Genomic DNA, 24,685 nt, shown 5'->3' on the forward strand with positions numbered 1-24,685 from the left:
TAGTTAAAACTTAATATAGTCACTTAAGTGAAAAATTAAAAAACAGCTCAACTTAAAAATATAGCATAAAGTGCTCTATAGTTACTTTAAGTGAAAAGTTGAAATGATTAAATAACTTAAAAACATATCATAAAGTGAAATTATGTTATATTTTTCAAAAAGTGAATGTTAATTTCAAAATATAACATGATACTTTTAATTCCTGCAATTGCACTGAAAAGGTCCACTTTTTGAGCACTAAAATGATCATACCTTTTGATTGCCAACTTCGACTAAGCCCTTAGATAGATCGAATCGAAGGAAAAACCGAAAGCAATGACTTGAGCAAAACCAAAGGATCAAAAGCTAACAAACACACTAAAAAATGAGAAAAATGTTGTTGAAGGCTTAAAAAATCAAGCATTGGCTCAACAAACAGAAAAACTAAAAAGACTAGATGAAAGCCTTCAGTAAAAGGATTCATTATATCAATTAGAAATGATTGATTGATCAATAATAACCAATCAAATAATGAACTAAACTCAGAGAAATGCGAAACTAAGTTGAAAAAGTTTCATACTGTTACCTACATTTTGTGGTGACAAAATGCAGGACAACATCAAGTACTTTCCAATATTAAATTTTTTGTTTCCTTAGCCTGGACATCTCCATGCCTAACCATTGCGCCAAGATTACAATTCCACCGACCCTCTTTGTTGAAGCTACAATCCTTGTCGCTGAATGAACACTCTATCCATGTCACTTTATAGACTGTACGGCCCTTGTAGTTTGTTCCCTTCATTGCCCACCATTCCTGGACTCATGGTACGCTCCCCCCATGCCCCCTCATTACACTGTACACTCCCTCACATTCACTTTTTTATGTTTGGACTCCCAACTTGCAAACCATTGTACAGACTCCCACCATCCCTCACACTACCCACCATACAACCTTTCATAGGAACCATTGTGCGCCTGGACCAGCATTAACATACGATTGATAGTCACTTGAGGTACCCTTTTCTCGAGGTCCCCCTTTGAATTAAGATCCCCCTTCGGATAGTCACCCAAGGTCCCCTTCGGCCGAGATCACCTCCGGACAGAAATCGCCCAAGGAACATTACATCAATTTTGGGCATAGATTAAAGTTTGGGTTTCATTGATTTGTTATTGGTGGGATTTGTACCAATTGCATAGCATCGGCTTATAGACCATGTTATCATTTATAAATATGATTTTGGTCTGCAATTATAATATTGATTTGGACTTCAAGATATTAGTTTTATCGTAAGTTCTTAGCATTGGATCGTTATCGGGTTGGAGCAAATTCATGTAATGAATGGGAAGTGCAAAATCTCATTGTTCCAATTGGGGGATCAGCCTGCCTTACTCAAGAATTCATGAGTCAGTTTTTACATATTCCGTTTTCATCTAAAATGCAGATTTTTCTATAATCAATTTGGATTGTAAATGATGGTATTAGTTTCATTCTGTAATGTCCCCTGGTCAACTATGTTAGAAATTGAGAACAATTGCTTTCACTTTTCCTTCAACTGCAATCAACTCTATTATCAAGCATCTGTTGTACAACTATTCATTCCCTCATAGATTTGGAAGTATTATAAGGCTTTCAATAGTGGCTTTTACCATCTAATATACATTTGAGTCTGCAGATTTCAAATGCATATGTTTCTATCCAAACTGGTTATTGGAAGATCTACCACTGATAATCATTTATCAATATATATAGGAACTAAGAATGTCAGATTCTAACCTGCCTTGAGGATTTCTAAGAATTATTTAGTTGTTCTTATGATAGTTATCATTAGTCACTGCGCATGTATATCCTGTCTGAACCTTCTATTCCTTAAACTTATGATATCAAGTAATAATATTAAGCTCCACGATATGTCAATATCTTATGGGGTTATCATAATTTTTTTATCACTGCCAAGTGCAATTTATTTATGTTTCTCTTTCTTAAATCTTTATCTGAGTATCTCTTTTTCAGCCTGATATATATCTATATGTGTGTGAGATTGCTTACTACTAGTTCAAACCAACTGTGCTAGATACCCCATACCAATGGTTTGATGAGTCTCTTCCATTATTTACATATTCAAACAAGCCTAGAATTCTGGAAGAGGACGTTTACAGTAACATAATGAGTTAACTAGGAAATTACTCAGCATGTATTATATCAGCACTGACTGTTTGGGATCTTTGACTGGCATGGCCCATTAAAATCTGAACATGTCCTTCCTGACCAGTCCCCTATTCGCAAGTTGGAATAAGATTGTATATTGTATGTGTTTGGCCCTTTTCTTATCTCCTATCTGCTGGTTGATGAAGGTCTGTCTTTTATGACCTCACTCTTCTTTCTTCCCCAACGTTCCCCACTGACATGGAGGAATCTATCACTGATTTTTGATGGGATAATCTCTTCTATATGTTTGCCATGCTTTATTGCTGATGCGTTCCAAACTCTCTTCTGATTTTGTATTTGCTAAAATCTCCAATTCATATTCGCTCCCTTGGTTGTCTGTATGGTTGAATGATAATTATGGTTCTTATATTTCCATCCAATTCAGAATGAATAAACCACAGACAGATATCCATATATTAACTGCTGCATGAACAAGTTGACAATCAGCTTGGTGAATATTATAAACACTTGAATGTGTTTGGAAATATTAATGGTGGTCTTCAGATACTCCCGGATAGATGTCATTGTGCCGGCTAAGCCTGAATGCACTTTGTGATGAGTGTGAAGGGTTCGAGTTATGAATGCTTGATTGCTTGTGCCTAATTTCAGTCCATAGGGTTTCTGGATTCTTATCTATGTTTGCTCTTTCCTTCGTCTGATTCCATACTAATTCAGCCCCCAAAATTAATTTAAAAGGGTAAGCTAGTAATATAAAATATATCCGTCCTTGTTCCCGCTTCATATCAATTCTGAATTGTCCTCCTTCCTTACTATATACAATGCTTTCTTATTCACTCATGTTTGTCCTCTTGTGCTGGGTATGCATTCTGACTAACTGATGAGTGTGTCAACTGAAGTATTCATGTTGTTCCTTAATGTCTTCCTTATCCACTGATTATTCACAACGGGTAGAATGCAACTATATACAGGTCCAGCAATTTCCAGATAATAATAAACATCAAATACATGCTCCGACTCGTGTGACTATATCTGCTCTAGAATATCATTGTTTCTTTGTTCTCTTCTGCTCCTTAGTCCATCTGCGATAGATGATATTGTTTGCTTTTCCACCTTCATTGTTGTCTTCCCAGTCGCTGATGTTTCAGAAGAGGTCCCTGCCTGCCCATTTCCATTTTTATTTATTTGTTTATCTCCTTAATGATCCTCTCTCGAACAGTCACATCTTTACGATTTAAGAGATACGTCTTAATCAAATAAGTTTACATCTTAAACTTATTTAATTGTAATATATATTAAATTTAGTTATCATTTATCTAATTTCATATTTTAATAGTGTTATTTATTAATTAAATCTCTTTTCATAGATGGGATATTACATTATATGATATATAATATTAATAACAATATTTTCTTTCATCATAATAATAATTTGTATGATAATATATTATAGGGTATTATTATCATGATTACTTTAATCAACATTATTATTATTATAGTTATAATTATATTTTATTTATTAATATTTTCTAATCTTCTATTTAACTATATTATTATTAAAATCTATCTCAGAAATGGGGACATTCCACATTCATGTATTAGTCAATTTCAGTTTGATAACAGTTGATCTCTATGGTTAGAAGCCGATCCCGATTCATAGACATTGGTCGACATATACTATGAAGTATGAACCATCACATGAAAAACAAAAATACAATTTCCTTCATTGTATGGTTTGAAATGCATAGAGCATCAGGTTTTATAGAATCGGTGGATTTATTCTGATTTGGGGACATATCGACCCAAATAAATGGACTCAAACATTTGTTCAAAGTCCCACTTAAAAATATCTTGTTTAGTTTGGTATCAGGTTTCTGTATGTTCTTATTATTGGGTTCCACAATTTAATGCTGTTTTGTATGGTTAGCTTCAAAAGCCGAATCATGTAATGAATAGGGTATCTATTTTTGTATATGCTAGTCAGTTTACAAGATTTGTGACAGATCTGTATTCTTGGTTTAGAACATTGAATTGATGTTGGCTTTGTGGGACTTGTTGAGATATGAAGAAGTTGGATATGGAGTTACTCTTGACTAAGTTACAGTTGGATTTAATGAAGTTAAATAGATTACCAGTCGATGATCGGGTTTTATATGAAAGAATATATGATTGTTTAATTTTTGCCTCTTATCATAGCGGTTGATGACAGTAACGGAGATTGAGATTTGCAGATTTGGATTGCTCATTGTTACTTGCATCGCAAAGCATTTGTATTCTTATGTATAAATCTATTCAATCTTTATTTTTACTTGCACTGTGTAGTCTCTACATTCAATTGAGCATGTGGGTACTAACTATAAGATGTTCTTTTAGATAAAAGACATAAAAATCTAGTAGTCAAAGTGTGTGCTCGTCTTTTTCTATAGATAAAACCGAAAAGATGCACCTCCAATTTCATTTAGCATGAGCCTGAACCATCCTAGAAAACATTTTCTTGGTTGTGGATAGCAAGTACATATTGTTTAGATAAGGCTAGTTTTTATCACACATTTTTTACATTCTGTGTCACATTGGAGGGTGTCAACTAATACATTTACATTCATAAATACATTTGTCCTAGGTTGGCTACTGTGGATATATATGAACATAATATGGCTAAACCTGAATGTACCAGGCCTGGAAAATTAGTTGATGAACTGTCAGACTCAAGCCCTGAATTTAAATCCAGACTAGCTACTAAGGAGACTCTTCCAGAATATACTGCCAATGTGATCCTATCAAAACCATGAAATGGATCACTTGAAGACAAGTATGAAACTTGAAAGGCAATTATTAATTGCCTACTCATTATCATTTTGCAAGGGCAGAGGTTGATGCCTTCCAATTATATCTTACAATTCAGAGGGCAGCTTGGATCTTGTTATTCCTTTAGCCTTGAGAAAGGAATGTTTTTCTGTGAAGCCGTCTAATGTAGATGAGAATTAACATGGAAATGAAATAATTAGCATTCCATGACAGCTCGAGTCTTGACAATAACTTTACGAGGACTACCTTTAAAATATTTTCTTAACTAGCTCAATTGAATTTCAGTCTACATAAATGATATACCACTTGCCTAGTATGCTTGTTATGATCACTGGATTATTGTTCGTGCATTATTGTTTCTGAAGATGACATCTCTCTAATATTGTGCATATCTTGATCAAGAAACTGCCTATAATGGTGAAGCAGCTTGGTTCATCATAAGTTGATTCTCTAAATTCATTTATTTTCCAGAGAGACACATTCTATCTAACTCAGTATGCATTAAATTGGCTGATGCCTAAAACTAATTTATTGCGATATTGAAATATTCAGGAGGCCAGCTGGGCCTTGAAGGAAGAATCAGTGCCGCCGAGTTGGATATGCCTGGTGCACATGCAAACCTCTGCTCTGCATGTTTCTTTAATAATGTAGCTATCTAGCTAATGATGCTGTCACTTTCTGTGCCCTGGGAAAGGTATGTGCTGCATCTCCAAAGCAGGAGTTTCCACGCAACTTTAGAAGGCTTCCAACAGATGTTTACACACCTGACTTAATAGCAGCAAGTGACTGCATGCTTGGTATGACATGACATCCTAAATTTGAAGGAGTTATACATGTATGCCTTTCAATGACTTTGTATGGTGGATTAACAGAGTAAAAATTTTAATACCCAGGCAAAATTGGATATGGCACTGTCAGTGAAGCATTGGCATACAAGATACCATTTGTCTTTGTTCGTCGAGATTATTTTAATGAAGAACCATTTTTGAGGAATATGCTTGAGGTAAAACCAGAAATGATTTACTATGACATCCATATTCATCTTGTTGCAATAAAGTCTCACTGAACTGGAATTGTAATGTTCATTTACTTGTCGGCGTGTTATTGATTTCTCATTTTGACAGTACTACAATGGAGGTGTTGAAATGATCAGACGTGACTTACTAACTGGGCACTGGATTCCATACCTGGACCGTGCACTAAAATTAAAACCTTGTTATGATGAACCAATTAATGGCGGTGAGGTATGCTCTTTACATGATTTTGAATTTGGATCTTGATCTCTAGTATGGGAGGTATATAGGATATAGTGGGATTTAGCATGTACACATGTACATTGTTTGTTGGACTGGATGGATGATAAGGCACTAGACTTTCACCATCCGTGCTGGCATGACTGAATTCCTTATTTGATAAAAACATGGAAAAAATAGGGACAAAACATTATGGACTAGATTTTTGCTGGTCCTTCTTGTTCAATGAACTAAACTAGTTTGAACAGGCATTGGCCATTTTTCTAGTCTACTTGCTACTCTAGTGTAGAGTTTGGTTATTCTCCTGATTGTGTTTCATAGCCTATGTTCTAAAAGTGACTCTTGTGTTCAGTTAATTTTATATTAAATGTCAAAAAGGTTTTCCCTGTGATAAATAAGATAGTAAGAATGCAGAAAAAGCTAATTTCATTTAATTTTTACAGGTGGCTGCAAGAATCTTGCAGAACACTGCTATTGGAAAGTTATACACTTCAGATAAGGTGGCCGTGCATATTTACCCTCATCTTTCATTTGATTATCATTCTAAATTTTGAGTTACATATAATTGAGAAATATCTACATTTATGGCAAAATTGTTGGAGTTATAAACAGTGCTAAATGAGCTGTCTACTTGCTTTTATTGATGTGTTACTCTTTCATCTGTATCCATGCAATATTTTTTCTTCATGTTTAGTGAAAGTTAGAAATTGCAAACAAAATATCTGGATAACATACATAGTTTTTTCTTTCTACAGTAAATCTTGATGGTAGCCAGAATTATGCTTGCAAGAAATGTGTTCTTGGTACTGAAAATTGTGTAGCTTGTTTAGTTCCAAATATGTATGATGTTTCTAATACATAAGTTACTGTATGAAACATGATTTATTTATTAGGATAGGTTGAGTTATCAAACTTGGAGGTTTAATACGGTAACTATCAGAAAGTAGTCAAGATTGAAAACTATGATGCTATTCATATTTGAGAGTATATTAAATACCACAGAGTTAACTTTTGAGATCTAGAAAAGTTTTCTTACTTCTACAATTTAATTTTAGTTTTTGCTCCCTTCAATATAGAAATCAACCATCTCAGCTGTTTTGGAGGATAAGACTTGATGTATCTATCAAATTCAGGCTCACCTTCATATGAGTAGTTATATTTTCTTTCTGTCAAATGTTAATAATCTACTTAGTTTTGGTTAGGATAAAGGAAAAATCCATCTATACAAGTCTCATATGATGAGAAGTGTGTTCTCACTATAAAATTCTAGAATAATAAATTTAGAAAACCCTAACCAATTCAAATATTATATTTTAAAGATTTAGCCTATAAGAAATATAATGGTAGCATAATATCCCCAATTCAGAAACTGAAAGGTAAATGATTTAATAAAATAAAATAAGGTATTTTAACTTATAATTAAAAGAAATAAGCATACAAAACTCGATTATAGAGCTTATATAATTAACTATGGTCCATCAGAGTCCAATTTATGGAAGATTCAAGATCACTTTATAAAATTAATAATCATCAGGTTGTAGGATGAAAGGAACTTATTTGCTATAAAGTCAGAAAAGGTAATTTATGTGGTGGCTACATACACTCAACAAGTTTATCACAAGTATCATGTCATTGGCATAGCAGAAAATTTATTATAAATAAGAGATTGATTAAGTGAAAGACACAAAGTTTAGACACTGATAAACAAACAATTTGGAAGAGAAGTACTTTGGGCCAAGGCAACAATAGATATGAATCCAATGGAGGCATCACAGATTAATCAATCTACAACAAAGATAATGACAAAAATTAGTATATAAGCTTGGTCATAGGAAGAAAATAGACTACTAGGGAGATGAAACATGGTTTTGAAGTGAAGTATTTGACCTATTGGTGTGAATATTATACCTGTTGTCCTGCATTTTGTCACCACAAAATGTAGGTAACAGCACGAAACTTTTTCAAGCTAGTTTTGTGTTTCTCTAAGCTTGAATTTGATATTCAATTGCTTAATGTTGATCGATTGATCCATTTCAATTTGAATATCAAATTGTTTTACTGAAGGCCTTCGTCAAGTCTTTTTTGTTTTGCTTTTTGTTGAGCCTTTGCTTGATTTTTGAAGCTTTCATAGTCCGTTCTTTGTTTTTGAGTTTGCATTTGCTTGTTTTTAGTCCTTTGGATTTGCTCATGTCATGCCTTTTGTTTTCCCCTTCGATTCGGTCTAACCTAGAGGTCAATCGGAGTTGTCAGTCAAGAGATATGGTCATTTTAGTGCCTCAAAAGTGGACCTTTTTGATGCAATGACATGAAAAGTTGATTTTTTGTGCTTGTGCATCAAAAAGATGAGACATGTTTTTAAAACATGTAAGTGACTCCAAAAGGTCCGATTTTGGAGTCTAACACATTTTAAAATATGCAATGAGCTTCAAAAAGTGAGATTATGCATGAAGACATATTTAAAAACATGCAATGGACTCTAAAAGGTCCGATTTTGCCTTCCAACATGTTTTAAAATATGTAATGAACTTGAAAATGTCCTATTTTGTGAAGAAAATATGTTCTTTCTCCAAAAACTTCCGATTTTGATCATAACTACAGATTTTCTTCATGGATTTGGATGAAATTACTTGCATTCAAGGTGTTTTGGAGTGGTAATCATTTTGCCCCCATTAAAAATCAGTTTATTGAGCCCAAAAACTTGCTCAAATCTCCCAATCTAGGGCAGAGTTTGCATAAAACTCCATAAATCTTCAAAGTTGGATCACGTTTTTGTTTGGAATCAAATCATTTTTACCTCATTAGCTGATTACATTGCATTGTGATCATCATTTTGGTGTTTAAAAACCAAATCGACTTGATTGGAGAATCACCTTTTTTGCTTGAAAGAACACGTTTTTGCAAAAACGTCTTAAGGGATTGAAATCTTCAAAACGTTGCAAAAAGGAGACAATCTAGGGCACGTTTTGGTATCTTGCACAATAATCTCCTTGTTTGCTGCCCTTCATCATTCGAATTTTGAAGATTGGAAAAGTTCTCACCATTTTTTAAGAAGATTTCAAACAAAGAGCGTCTTTTCCTTCATTTTTGGCACTTATTCTTCATGTAAGTGGACCTCTTCTTTCTTGCATTTTAATTCATGCTTATCTTTGCTGATTTTATGCATCAAATCTTTGAATGGATGCCATTTGTAAAAATCTTTGCCTCAGACTGTGCATTTTTCCTTTAAATATGAATTTCTCCTTCATTTTGATGTTTTTAGTTCTACCCCAAGTTCCAAATTCGAATTTCATCTTTGGAGTGCATTGCATCTTGGCATGTTTTGAGTTGTTTTCAAAGGTATGTTTTTTCTTTTGTTTTGCTTTTGTGTGCTTGTTTGTCGGTTTTTCTCCATTTTGAGAAGTTGGAAGTTTATTCCCAAAAACTTGTTTTTCCTTCATTACATGCAAAAGCATTATCATTTTTCACATTCCATTTCCATGTCATTACACTTCACATCTCATCCAACAAATGTGATTACATGTTTTTCATCTCATTCACTATCCGCATATGCATGTAATCCCATTTTCCGCTTCCATTTTCACCTCTCCATATGCATTCACACCTCCATGAGCAAATACATACTTTTCCATTTTCCACATCTTTCCATGCTTTGCACCTCATCTTCCATTTGCACTTATATGTAAAAGCTCCTCCTCCATTCGCATTTGCATGTCATCTCACTTTGAATTCCTTATTACATGTTGCATTTACATGTAATAATTTTTCGTGCAATGACATCTTGAAAGCCCAAGTCACATTGTGGAAATCAACAATCTTCATTTGCACGCATTCCCATGCACCAAGCACTTATAAAAAAAAGAAAAAAGAAAAGAATTAAAGGTGTTGATGGAAAGTTGTTCCAAGTGTACATCCGAACATCGTCAAGAACATTTTCAAAGTGTTAGAGACTCTAGTTTGTGCTGATCTACAAAGGAGATTTCACGACAACTTGAACGAGAAAAGTTTGATCACTCCAAGTTTTCAAATGACAGCAGGCAATTCATCAAAGTCAGAGGTTATCAAAAGACGTAACACCATGGTTATCAAGGTGAATGCAGCGGTACAAAGTATAGGAACTTTTGATCCTGTGATCATCTGGGATTGCATTATCAAGTACAAGGTCCTTCAGGATCGTTTCAACTCTCTTCCGTTTTCTTCTTCTTTCATGTTTGTAATTGAAGAAGATGTATTACATGAAGATGTGTAATTACATGTAATGCGAGTTACATGTGTATGTAAAAGATGTAATGCGAGTTGCATGTAACCCTTTATTTTCTGTAGTTAGACTTGGTCAAAGTTGGTTGAGTTGCTCCCACTTTTTCCTCCCCCTTCTTTGCCTATATAAAGGAGTGCCCCCTCATTGTAAGATCATCATTATCTTTATGCAAGAAAACTCTGGAGAAATTGTGCTAGCATAACTTTGTTTGTGTGAGCGCTATTTTGAGAGAATGTGAATACAAAGGAGCATTTGAGACTTAACTTTGATTAAGTGAGATTGTTTTTTGTATGAATTGTAAGCTTGTCTATGATTCATCCAAGTTGTCTTTGATTCATATCATCTTGTGTTATTGGTAATTGTTCTAGTGAATTGAATTGAAAAGAGTTAAGAAACAATTGAAGCCCGAGCTTTGACTAGGAACAATTGTGAAAATCCATAGCTAGAAGATTTGTCTGTAGCTTGTATTTTCGTCTTAATTCGCAAAATAGTTAGATTGTTCTTACTTTTAGGAGTCTTTGTGCCCTAATTGTAAAACTTTTACCATATAGAAGTACGACCGGACTTAGAGCCAAACCGGTACATTTTTAGCTAACCTTTGAGTTAGTGAAGATTTATTGGTATCATTGTTTCCAACTCTTGATAGAAGTGTAGTTCGATATTTACATTGCCCATTATTCGCTTTACAAATAAGTGGATCCTTTTTTGAAAGTTAAGAAGAAAGGATAATAGTAACACCCTTTTTACAAAATCTCTTGACTTCTTGCTTACCTTGAGTTGATCCAAGGAACGGTGAGAAGGGGGAGCCTTCCCTTTAAGGTAGGAGAGACTTGGTCTCACATGCTGTCGCTGGTTATCCTATTTTGTGACTGAATTTTTTCCCAAAATTGCCGATTGCAAAATATCCACCCAACAATACCCTTACAACATATAGGATAGAACACCCAAGGTTTTAGGATGAAACATCGAATGTTGAATCCTCTTTTGAATAAATACACCACTTACGCTAAAAATTGCAATGAAAGATCATAGAGGTGACTCCAAGGTTCCTTCTTAATGGTGGATACTTACTCAGTGATAATAACATGACATGCTGGTATCACGAGGGCACTTATGCTTGTTCATTAGGACTTTGTCCATTGGACTTTTGAGTGATATGGATTAACAATGTGCAATGAAAATATTCCAACTTACAAGATGCTATAAACTTAAATTTATGAATTTTAGCTACTACTTAAGGATGCAAGAAAGAGTGAATATCCTTGGACTCTACTAGATGCAATCTTGTCATCAATTCCACCAACCTAGTTCAAACTTCTAAGGTGTGTTCAAAACCTATTCAAATTACTACCATTTCATCAAATCCCATCTATGGATCCAAAACAATGAGCAAGTCCCAATTGAAGTTAAGCTCATAATAATGACATTTGATTGTGCAAGGCAAGACTTACAATAAGTAAGCAGGTAGTGGTTTGACCATCAAATAAAGGATACAATCACAATTACTCTTATCCTACTAAACTACTAAATGCAAATTCTAACCTAGTAATTAAAATCAAATTTATTCTAAGTGAGGAACGTAGATCGACATGCAATACTTCAAAAGACTACAGGTATTAACCATGCACAACACAACAATGAATATAGAGCAAATTTGGTACCATATTTGCAACAATTCTCCAATAATCTTCCATTTTACAAATAAAAGGAATGGGGTGTATACAGGAGCCCCAATTACAACGAATGATCAAGATTAAATCACAATTAATGACTTAGATTAATTCAGAGAGAACCCTTATTAGGGTTTCTACCATCATTGAATGCATACCTAGTGCAAATGAAGAGCCAACAAAAGTGCCAATGAGAAATTTCCATGGCTTGAGCACCAATAGGAAAAAAGAAGATGCCTAGTCATCGTACAACTCAATCCAAGAGAGGCACCCCATTTTCTTTCTCCCTTCTAGAAGATTCAAGGAACTTAGTCTTAATTTTGTTAAGTTCATCCATGGAAATACTAGGCAGGTTGCTCTATTGTAGTTCAATGACCTCTAACCTCTCCATTTAGGTATCAAGTGTGCCATCACAATTTGAAGTATGCTTTTTCCAGATCATTAATGGAAATCAGAAGGGAGAGAACCATCCAATTGATCCCTCTTAATGGACTCCATATCTCTTAAGTAAATTGATTCCATTTCTTCTTTTACTTCTCCAAAATTTAACTCACCGGAAGTACCAATGTCAAGACCAAGTAATTCATCGATTGCAAGGACCTTGGAATGTATTTCAAGGAAAGGACACTTAATATCAAGACAATTAATATGTGCCTGTTCAAATGTAGATCTCCTCATGGAATAGAAATGTAGCTCATCTGTTGATTTTTGGTTTCTTGTAGGTAGGGACACATTTCAACTTCATCTCCTATGGTGATTGGGGATTGAAGCCTCAACTTCCTCTTTCGCATTTGAATCTTATCATATGTTGTTAGCTACCTAGCGGCTTCCAGTAGAACTATCTTCAAAGTTGGATACCTCGGGAGTCTATATGGTTCTAAAGAAAATCCTTACAACTTGATGTAAGAGAAGGTTAGGAATTGGATGAACGATGCTCCATACTTCTCTAGAAACTTAATTGCCTCAATTGATAGCCTTGTATGTCATCCACCTTGCAAAGTCTTGACAATGTGCTTGGAAAAGCAATTTTGGACTCTCATGAAGTTGTCCTTAGCATAGAGTTGTAGCCAAATTCCCTAGACTCATTCTCGGCAATTCCGACTTGAGTTGTGATTTGTGACTCAACAAAGGCTTTGTCAAAGTGAAAAATCTAAGAATTTTAGAGACTTTTTAGGATTTTGAACTTGCTAAATGCACCCTTTATTGAAAGAAGAGTAAAGAGACAATAACATCATCAAATTGAAGCTAATTTGATCACATATATAAATATACATCAATCACGTAAGTACAAATGCAAATTGTAGCTAAAATAAATAAATAACATAGATATATAAAATTATAAATATTGTCAATTATATATAAAACTCATGGAATATGAAGTCCTTGAAATCATGATCAAATGTTCCTAACGTATATGACAACAAAAACAATTTTATGGCTTATCCTTACCCTCGACTTCAAAGACATTTGCAGCCTATGTTACCTGGGAACGCATTTCCGGCAAAAATTGACTCCGTCCCCACGTCCCCCTGTCTCAGAAACTCAGAAACTTCAGGAAACCTTTCCCTTGGCTGTCCCATAAAATTAATGTTTCAGTTTTGATAATTTGTTTGATTTCCACTCTCATGTGAACTCTAAAGTTAAATTATTTAACACAAACATTATCTGTTAAGGTTCTACAATTTATATAAGCATGTGTTATACATGTTTTTATATGAATATTTAAAATTTCCTTGTATATTTAAAATTTTTCCTACATTTTATATAGCTGTTCCCACTGCCGTCCCCTGCCGTCCCCTGCTCCGAGAAAAAAAAAATCCGTCCCAGAAACCCATGTCCCCGTCCCCATGTCCCCACCCCCTCGGAAACCTGGGGTAACATAGTTTGCAGCCCTCCTACAAAGACGTCTATAGTAGGTCCTATATGACTGAAAAACCATAGTCTATGCCTGTGAGCCACCACTCTAACCAACATTAGTTGTTCTCAATTCCATTTTATCCTCCTCTTCCATAGCCACAACTGTAGCCTCTCTATCCACCTAGTCAATCCATTTAAAGTCCTCATCTATAAAGAAAGGATTGGTAGACTCAGTGACATGCTCAATTTCTGGATCAACCTCCTTTAGTGTGATTGGGCTGGAGTCATTGTCCAAATATGTCTTGTTCTAAGAAAAATGTTTTGATGAACAAATACAAGGCCATTCATCCTCTCCATCGATAGTTTATTGCACCTTTTCAGGTGAATGTGTTTGAACATACTGTAGTTGGGCTCACAACTCAAAGTACTACATGGTTGGGTCAATATTCAGATGGCAATTTTTGAATGTTTGGGGTGGTAGGTCCAAAAGTTTGCCACCATCTATCTAAAATAAGGAAAAGGGAAAATATTAGTCCCATTTCCAACTTTAAGACTAAATTATAAATCAAATTATGCACTTAACAAGTTAACATATATTTTTACCTATTTGCAATTCTGTGTGAGCAACTTTGCACTTTTGACTCCCAAACAACTCCCTTGTTGCATTATCTAATGCATCTATCTCATGTAGTGTAGTTGCAGTATAACTAGAAGACATTTGTTGTACCATAAATAGAGGCCGCCCATAACCTCCTCATCTGCCTTGAAATCATGGTGGAAATGGTATGTTGGATTGAGTTAATAAGAAGCTGCATGGATGGACCGTGAATCTATAGGTGCCGTCTTTTATCACCCAAATGGGACGATACTTATGCTTGTTTCCTCCATATATAGTTCTAATGGCTTCCTTGGCCCTATCTATGGTCTCATATATGTAGCCCATAGAGGGCTTCTCCCCATCAAAAACTTATAGTAGAACTTCCAGGGGCTCATTGATTTGTAAATATTGTGAAAAAGTTGTCAATAACCTTTGATGTGCATGAAAATAAACAAAATTTAGGTTCTAAAAACATAATGTAGGTTCTAGAATTTATTACAAAAATTACAAGTAGGATCTCTGCACAAGGGGTCCAAAAACCTACCTCATCAAAAGTGCAATCTCCTACTTCCATCCTTGCAATGGTCATAGTATAGGATGAGAAAGTCCTCTCCTCACCAACTAACATGTGCCCCAAAGTTGCCTTTGATTATTGTAAGGATTTTAATGTGATCAAATTTGAGGTGAATCTTTTGATACTAGGACAAGCCAAATCCTACCCTGTATATTGCCTCACTATGCTAAGAACCAAAACATGATTGTGTTAGAAAGTAAAGTACATTGATATAATTGATGGGGTGGGGCGGGGTGGGGGTTTGAAGGGGGTGAATCAGTTATGCACTACAAATAACTTTCTACCCAACTATGGATATCATTTATGAATCTTAAACTTGCACATATCAGTAAGATTAGAAGCAAAAACATCACAATATAAGGTAACTCATAACATCATGTTTTGTTAACTAGGGAAACCCTAGCCAATGGAAAACCCCGGTGGAGATGGTGCCGACAAATCAAAAGTATCTTGTGAAAGATACTGACTCTATTAGGAGTCTATTACATGCATATAGTGTATTTGTCCTTATGAGAGGACTAGGCCTTGTTAGAAGCCTACACCCTACTAGGAGTTGTTTATACAATACAAAATGCAAGCTTAGCCCATTGTCCAAACATGCATATATAACTTCACTAGTTATATGAATAGTTAAAAAGCCTTGACTGTGCTGATATCTTGAATATTTGATTTCTCCTTGTAGTTCCACACATACAAAACTTCATGCAATAGCCTTCTCTTCTCGAATAATCAAATTTGCATCTATAAAATATCATCAAGGTTCTCTCATATAGCAATCATATCATTACAATACAATTGGCAAGTTCGCTAAACCAAAAGATCTTCCTTTATATCCAAAACTTTGAATTGCCACCCTCAACTTTCTTTACATGCTTCTAAAACTTAACATCTCATTCTGCCATGTAAGGGTTAACATCTAGGATGTCGTCCCTACCATGTCAAGATCTTATTTTGACAAGTCAATACTCTGCCAGTTGCCCTGTTCTACTATGTTATACCCATCCTTGAAAATCTTCCCAAAATATGACCAAAACATAATAGAATCTTTAGCGGTCTTACACGTGTCTTCTATTGTGTCCATACTATCTACCTCTAAGCCTGCTAAACAAAATATGCCTTTTGTAAAGCTCGCCGAACATAACAATAAACCTGTACCTTGTAATTTGTCTTTATAATTAGACAATTTCTAAGTGTTTTCTTATACCAGACTTCAACTTTAACTTCTTCCATCTTAATACTAAGTTATGTTTTCATTAATGACAACCCTAATTATACTACCTTAGCCAAATCGCCAACAATTTTCCCCTTTGGCATTGATGATGACATAAGGAGAAATTGGCTAAGTATAACATTGTTTACTAAAAACTTCAAAATCTTCAAAACTTGGTGGCCAAAACAAAATTTTCAAAAATTGTGGATCCTTATATTAAACCATCTTAATCATCCTTCTATCTGCTATACTCCCCCTGTGATTATGCTCACTATACATATAAATTCTCCCCTTTCTACATACTTAGTAAGCTATACATACCTTTCATATCTATCTTTCCAAAATATAAACTAAATTCCTGTCCATTTCTCCCCCTTTGACATCAATGACAAAGGTTAGTCAAAAACTGCTATATACATGTCAAAATTGTGTTTTTGTCCTTCCTCCAGCTTGATTCTTTACAAAAAGAGTCATACAATCTACAAAACTAGCCTTCAATGCTGCAAACTCTTTATCCCAAGTTGACATGACTAATTCTCCAACATTTATTACTGCTCACAAGCCATGAGCTGCAATTTCTTCTCCACTCAAGTCCATGAAAGTAAATTTCTCATAAGACTCTTGCTTCTAGATGCTTGTCCAACTATTTCTGCATCAAATTTATCCTTGGAGATAAATGGTCTCTTACAAGACCAAATCTTCTCAACGTTATATCTCTATCCTACTGCAAGATTCTTAACTTATCATAAGCTTTGCTTATTTTCCGATCTATCTCAATAATCTTTACATCTCAAGACTTGATGTCCTCTGCAAACTTTTCTATCTTAGTCTCTTTATCCTTAAATGTCTTAGATATCTCAGAAGTATGAATATGTGCTTTAGCACATTCAACATATACTTGCTTGCCTTCTAATATACTCTATCTCAAGTCTTTAATACAAGTACCTAAAACAGTCAAATCATTCTGCACATTTTCAAATAGTTGATTAAGCAATTTAGCCTCATGATCTGTTTGCACTTTACCTTAGTTGTCTCCTCTAAAGTGGTGAATATGCCATCAAATTTCTCAATGATTTTCTCTAGTTTCTTCTCCTTATCTTGCAGAGCAAATTGAGATTGAAATAGTAATGATTTCTGGCCTTGCGAACTATCACTGAGGAGGCTTGGCATCACTCTATGGAAGTCCATTGCTACTTTCTAGACTTTCATAATGCTTATGAGTTTGTCCCCCATGTGGTTCTTTTTCAGAGATTCAAAGAAATTGGGATCCCAAAGATTATTTTGGCCGCTATCATGAGACTGTATGAGTGCGCGGTGGGTAGATTTAGAACTCCTCAGGGCTTCTCAGGTCCTATTTAGATCACTGTTGGGGTGAAGCAGGGCTTCCCTCTCTCTCCCACCCTTTTTGGCATTTACATCGACAAGCTTGAGACCTTTCTTTGAGATTTCTCGCTTCGTGATTGTAATGTTCCGTTCCAGTATATGGTTTACAAACACTCTTTTCTCTGGACAATTTGACAATTAGTTGGAATGCGTACGGTGACCTGGAGGCTAATACGGTTGAGTGGAGATGGCGTACGGATTTTTTTTTGCTGATGTACGAACACTTGAGGGAAGTCGTACAATACAAGCCGTATGGTCTGATGTGGGGCAAAGGATGTGTCATACGATGGCACAGGAAGTGCCGTATGGTATAGATGAAGGATGCCGTACGATGAGTGTGGAAGGAGGTTGATTGTGTATGGTTGAAGGAGAAGTAATGGCCGTATGGAGGACACTATGAGCCATACGTAGGAAGCTTGGCCGTACGGTGTTGGTGGAAAGGCCGTACAAAAGGCAAACAAGAAGATGCAATGGGGCTGTATGGTGATTTCCAGAGGGCAACATAGGGACATACGATGATTTCCAAAGGGTTACGAAGTGTGGGGTGAGTCGTACAAGAAGGCTGTAGTGTGGGATAAAGAGGGCCGTACGATCAATGCACAGGAGGAGGGTGAATATGAAATGAAATATGGAATTTGCAGACAATAGAGTGGAAGGTAAAATGCAAGGAAAGAAAACACAAAACACTTTGTGAAATACCTTATTCATTCAACACAAGAGAATTTGATAATAATGACTTCATCAATTCATAAGATAATAGTGCTCTGATTTGCCAGATTCGAGGGAAGTGCTACAGGCGACGGAATAGGGTGAGGGTTGAATTCCACCAAAACCAGAAGAGCCAAATAGGGAAGATCTTTCACTTCCGAAATGGCGAACAACAGAGAATCCCAAGTGGAATTCATAGTATAAAGAAATAATCCAAATTGTATGCCTACAGACTACCTCTAAGCCATGCTTAAATACCCATCTGGGAAAACCTTCCGAGGGTGTACAAAGATAGCCGATGGCGACATAAACTACGGAAACAAAATAAAAATGGGTCCAAGATACAAAATAAATCAATCAGCCCATTACAATAGTTTGATAAATGATTTATTTTATAAGGTGAACATCACAGTCTTCCTGTCCCAAATTTTGTTTGTCCTCAAGTAAATGTAATGCCGAGTGCTAGAGAATGTGCTCGCTTTCCCACCTCGCGTCGTTCAATGGAAAGTGTTTCCAACGCACCAAATATTCCTTCACCGTGCGGTTCTACAGAGTCTTCTCACGTACTTTGATGATCTCGGTTGGTTCCAATATGAGCTTTCCTTCTTCATTGAGTGGTGGAAGGTCCATGGCTATTGTGACGTTCTGCCCTACAACCTTCTTCAGGCATGAAACATGGAGAACGTTTATGAATATGGATTCCCTTTGGAAGTTCTAGTTCGTACTTGACTTCACCAACGCAACGAACTACACGATAGGGGCCATAAAATTGTGGCTTCAATTTTTCTTTTCCCTTTTCCTTCAATGAAGATTGTCGGTATGGTTGGAGCCAGAGATAGACCAAATACCCTACTTAGAAACTCCTCTCCATTCTGTGTCTGTTGGCGTACATCTTTTGTTGATTTTGTGCCTGCTGTAGGTTTTCCTTCAAGCATCTAAGTATGTCCTATCCCTCTTGAAGCCAATCCTTCGCCCTTAGTGCACGACTGTCACCCAGAACTATGTCGATGAAGGGAAGGGGTTCGTACCTATAAAGAACCTTGAATGGTGTCATTCCAATGGACATGTGGTACGTGGTATTGTAGCAATACTCCCCTAGATGTATCCATTTGACCCACGCTCGTTGTTGTGCCGAAACGTAGTTCCGAAGGTAACCTTTGAGCCACTTGTTCACAATCTCCATTTGTCTGTCTGTCTGAGGGTGGTAACTAGTACTTGGTGACAATTTTGTCCCTGCCAATTGAAATAGTTTTGTCCAGAAGATACTGATGAATTGCCCCATCCCGATCACTGACAATGTTTCGGGGTAAATCGCGCAGATGAAAAACTTCTCTAAAAAATAGATAGACAACTTGTGTGGCCTGAAAATCTGAGGGAATGACGATGAAGTGCGCGTACTTTGTCAATCTATCAACCACCACAAAAATACAATCTTTTTTGTTCAACTTGGGAAGCCTTGTTATTAAATCCATTGAGATACTTTCCCACTTATGTTCTGGAATCGACAGAGTTTGTAGTAACTCAGCAGGTAGAGTATGTTCGGATTTGTTCTATTGGTAGACTGCACACTCTCTTACATATTGCAACACATCCCCTTTGAGTCCTTTCCGTGAAAATGTCTCTCAGAGACTTCTGTAAGTTTTGAGGAAACTCGGGCGTCTTGCCAAGGGTTAGTCGTGTACTTCCTTCAAAATTTTCTGCTTCAATTTGGATTCCAACACCAACAATATTTGATTCTTATAGTAGATGATGTCATCCACCACTCTATACCAATCATCCTGAGTGTTGCCATCCATTAGTTCATAGAAAAATGTATTTTTGGAGTATTCTACCAATAGATGTGCCTTCCAGTCAGCTAAAATCTGGTTTAGTGAGTAGATGGCGGGTTTCCTGGACAAGGCATCTGCAACCACATTGTTCTTCCCTTTCACATAGTCAATGTCAAAATCAAAACCTTGAACCTTGCATACCCATTTTTGTTACCTTTCATTCAAATCTCGTTGGTCTAAAAAATATCTCAAATTTTTGTGATCCATACGGACGACAAACTTGGCACCCACTAGATATTGCCAAAACTTGGTTAGTACATGTACGATGCCCAACATTTCTTTGTCGTAGATGGAATATAAGCGTTCCGCTTGTGTAAGCTTCTTGCTTTCATATGCTATGGGATGTCTGTCCTATATCAGTACCGCGCCAATACCTTCTCCAGATGCATCACACTACAAAATGAATGGTCGGGTGATATCAGGCAATGCAAGTACGAGACAAGTGCTCATTGCCTCTTTCAGTTTATCAAAAGTGATGTGCCTTTTCGTTCCACTGGAAAGACCAATTTCTTGTCAGATTCGTTAAGGGTGCACTGAGCTGAGAGAATCCTTTAATGAACCTCTGGTAATAACTGTACAGTCCGAAAAATCCTTGCAAAGCCGTGAGTGATTTTGGGGGAGGCCAATCAAGGATAGCCTGAATCTTCTCCTGATGACTTGGACTCCATATTTACTGACAACATGCCCTAGGTACAATATTTCTGTCATACCAAATTCACACTTGGATTGCTTGGCGAATAAAGATTGCTCCTCCATGATACTCAGGATTTCATTCAGATGCTTCAGGTGCTCCTCCCATGTCTTGCTATAAATAAGATCATCAAAAAATACCAATAAGTACTTATGCAATTGCTTGTTGAAGATGCAATTCATGCATGATTGGAATGTAGCAGGTGCATTTGTCAATCCGAACGGCATGACCAGAAACTCATAATGTTTGTAGTGACAACAAAAGGCCGTCTTCTCTACATCTTCCTCCCTCATGCAGATCTGATGGTATCGAGAACAAAGATCTATTTTCGAAAAATAGACTGCGCCATGCAATTCATCCAACAACTCATCTATACTTGGAATGGGATATATATTCTTTATTGTTTTTTTGTTCAACGCACAATAGTCCACATACGTGCGCATCGTCTCGTCCTTATTTTTAACCAACACCACAGATGATGCAAAAAGGCTAGAATTTGAATGGATCCATCCTTTCTCTAGCAATTCTTGAATCGTCTTTTCGATCTCATCTTTTAATTTCTTGGGATGTCGGTACGGTGTGGTTATGACCGGCTTGGCTACTGCTTCCAACTCGATAGTATGTTCAAACCCTCGATGAGGCAGTATGCCAGGAGGAATGTCCATTAAAACTTTATCATGTTTACTCAAAATATACTAGAGTTCATCATCTTGTGGAGGTGTCCGTTGTCCTTTTATAGGTTCCACCAAGATAAAATAGTGTGCCACCCACACAATGTCATCACGCTAAAAAATTGCCTCCATCCCATGTGCAGAAATTTCCTTTGGACTTTCATTTGCCATTTGGTGGAGTATAACCTTCTTTTCATCGTCAAAAAAAGTGAAGTCCATCCGTTTGAATCTTTGAGTGTGTTCATCAAGTGTCTCTATCCACTATATGCCTAGAATAACCTCCATGTCATCAAGGTCCACTATGAAAAATCCTCAGTTACCGTGTGATTCGCCATTGTCATACTTAGTTGAGGAACAAGGTGCGTGCAGGGCAGAAGAGTCCCTTCGGCAACCTTGACCTGAAAGCCTGTGTGCGTCTCCGTAGGTAGGCCTCTTCGCTTCACTAGAGATGAGTTGATGAAGTTTAGAGTGGCTCTGCTTTCAAGCATCACCATAACCCTTTGTCCTTGAAGGATTCCCCGTACACGAAAAACTGTGCACCTCGAGCTACTGGCTAAGGCAATAGTCCCTTCGCATCGTACCAAAGCTGTAATTCTCTCCATGGTTTAAATTGACCATGTTGGTGTCATTGTGAGGTTGGTTGTCTTCGGCCGACATTTCTTCCTGTTCATCGTCATCATCGGACACGACTTCAATGTAATGGATCTTCCCTTTTCCGAGGCATCTATGACTAGGCTCCCAAGGTCCCTTGCAATTGAAACACAGTTTCTTCCTCCGGAGTTCTTGTCTAGTAGCTTTGTCCAACGACGGGTTCCAGGGCAGAGGTTTGTTCCTTGGAAATGCCGGCGGTTTGGAATGTGAGTAACTTCAGAAGGATGACGTTGATGACGATGCCATACTCCACGCTTTATTGATTGCCTCTAACAGGGTGGCAGGATTGAACCCCTTTACCCAACCTTTCAGAGGTTCTGTTAGTTCGTCCATTAAAAGCACTACCCATTTTCTTTCAAAAATGTCCGTGACCAAAATAGAGAGTTTTTGAAATTCCGCAATGAACTGATTGATTGATCCAGTTTGTCTCAGTTGTGGCAAATCTTTGAAATTGAGTTCCGGATCTTTACCATCAAATCGCTCTATCAATTTCTCCGCGAATTCCGCATAAGTATTTATTTGATCATGCCTTAGTGTGATGGTGCCATGATGCCACCATTCATGTGCAACTTCCTCCAAGTGTAGCGTCACAAATTTGATTGCTTTTTCTTTTGGTATAGGATTTAGTTGGAAGTATCGGCTTTCATTACCCATGCTTGCGCATATATGGAACTGGATCCATCAAATGGAGATAGACTTACTTTACTCAACTTTCTTCTGAGATCATCGTTAAAATATCCTTGATTTTCGCCTCCCGAATATCTCATTCTCAGATCCACGTAATCTTTGTAGGATATCTCTTCCTCAAGATTTGCATTCTTCTAGTCTTCTCTTAGTTGTTCTTGCATCTCTTCAAAGGTTGGTTGTTTCCCTCTGTGTTGTGCCTCTATCCGTGGAGGAAAAGTTGAGATGGAAGGTCGAGAGCGTATTGGATGATGGTTTGATTTACCCGACACCGAGTCCGCACTATGACCATTTTGTTCTCAAGATATTTTATTGTCCACCAACTTCTTGAGAGTTTCATCCATGAGTCGTTGAGTATCAATGATCTGTGCCTGATTCCTTGCAAGTTCCCTTAGTAGTGCCACTAGTTCGGCAACTGTTGGTTCCAATTCGGCAGCCATTCGATCAACGAAATGTGTCCTTCTCTTCCGGCTATAAAATCTCATTCACTGTCCACAGGCTGGCAGTATCAAAGTGCTTTGATACAACTGTAATGTTCCATTCTAGTATATGGTTTACACTCTTCTCCAGACAATTTGACAATCAGTTGGAATGCATACGGTGACCTGGAGGCTAATACGGCTGAGTGGAGATGGCGTATGAATGTTTCTTTGTTGATGTACAGACACTTGAGGGAAGTCGTATAGTACAGGTCGTATGGTTTGATGTGGGACAAAGGATGTGCTGTACGATGGCACAGGAAGGGTTGTACGGTATAGATGAAGGATGTTGTATGATGAGTGTGGAAGGAGGTTGACGACGTAGGGTTGAAGGAGAAGTGATGGTTGTACGGAGGACATTATGAGCCGTACGTAGGAAGCTTGGCCGTATGGTGTTGATGGAAAGGCTATACAGATGGAAGGCTGTACAGAAGGCAAACAAGAAGATGCAATGGGGCTGTACCGTGATTTCCAGAGGGCATTAGAGGGACGTACGGTGATTTCCAAAGGGTTATGAAGTGTGGGGTGAGTCGTACAAGAAGACTGTATGGTGGGATAAAGAGGGCCATACAATCAATACATAGGAGGAAGGTGAATACGAAATGAAATATGAAATTTGTAGACAATAGAGTGGAAGGTAGAATGCAAGGATAGAAAACATAGAACGCTTTGTGAAATACCTTATTCATTCAACACAAGAGCATTTGATAATAACGACTTCATCAATTCGCAAGATAATAGTGCTCCGATTTGCCAGATCCGAGCGAAGTGCTACAGGTGACGAAATAGGGTGAGGGTTGAATCCCATCAAAACTGGAAGAGTTAAATAGGGAAGATCTTTCACTTCCGAAATGGCGAACAACAGAGAATCCCAACTAGAATTTGCAGTACAAAGAAATAATCCAAATTGCATACCTAAAGACTACCTCTAAGCTGTGCTTAAATACCCGTTGGGAAAAACTTTCCGAGGGTGTACAGAGATAGCTGACGACAACACAAACTACGGAAACAAAATAAGAATGGGTCTGAGATACAAAAAAAATCAATCGACCTGTTACAATAGTTTGATAAATGATTTATTTTATTATGGGAACATCACAGTGATGATGGTTGCCTACTTGTATCAGGTCTTAATCTCCATTTTGTTGTTTATTGATGATGTGGTTCTTATGGCTTGCTCCCCAGATGGTCTCCAACGTCTACTTGATAGTTTGGTTTCTTTTT

The 24,685-nt window shown here is 36.8% G+C and overlaps 1 protein-coding gene across 3 annotated transcripts in view; it reads left to right on the forward strand.

Moving 5' to 3' along the window:
* LOC149572907 (L-arabinokinase-like) overlaps nucleotides 1-24,685 on the forward strand; it is a 245,053-nt gene that overhangs the window by 83,368 nt on the left and 137,000 nt on the right. For all 3 annotated transcript variants that reach the window (XM_089814011.1, XM_089814012.1, XM_089814013.1), the window contains 5 exons: nucleotides 5,501-5,554; nucleotides 5,643-5,745; nucleotides 5,842-5,951; nucleotides 6,073-6,192; nucleotides 6,645-6,701. In XM_089814011.1, the coding sequence (XP_089670137.1) occupies nucleotides 5,501-5,554; nucleotides 5,643-5,745; nucleotides 5,842-5,951; nucleotides 6,073-6,192; nucleotides 6,645-6,701 (444 nt within the window). The remainder of the gene's footprint in view (nucleotides 1-5,500; nucleotides 5,555-5,642; nucleotides 5,746-5,841; nucleotides 5,952-6,072; nucleotides 6,193-6,644; nucleotides 6,702-24,685) is intronic.

The sequence above is a fragment of the Cupressus sempervirens genome, chromosome 2 (genome assembly GCF_028749045.1).
Source record: "Cupressus sempervirens isolate cs-2001-9-10 chromosome 2, ASM2874904v1, whole genome shotgun sequence".
Lineage (NCBI taxonomy): Eukaryota > Viridiplantae > Streptophyta > Pinopsida > Cupressales > Cupressaceae > Cupressus > Cupressus sempervirens.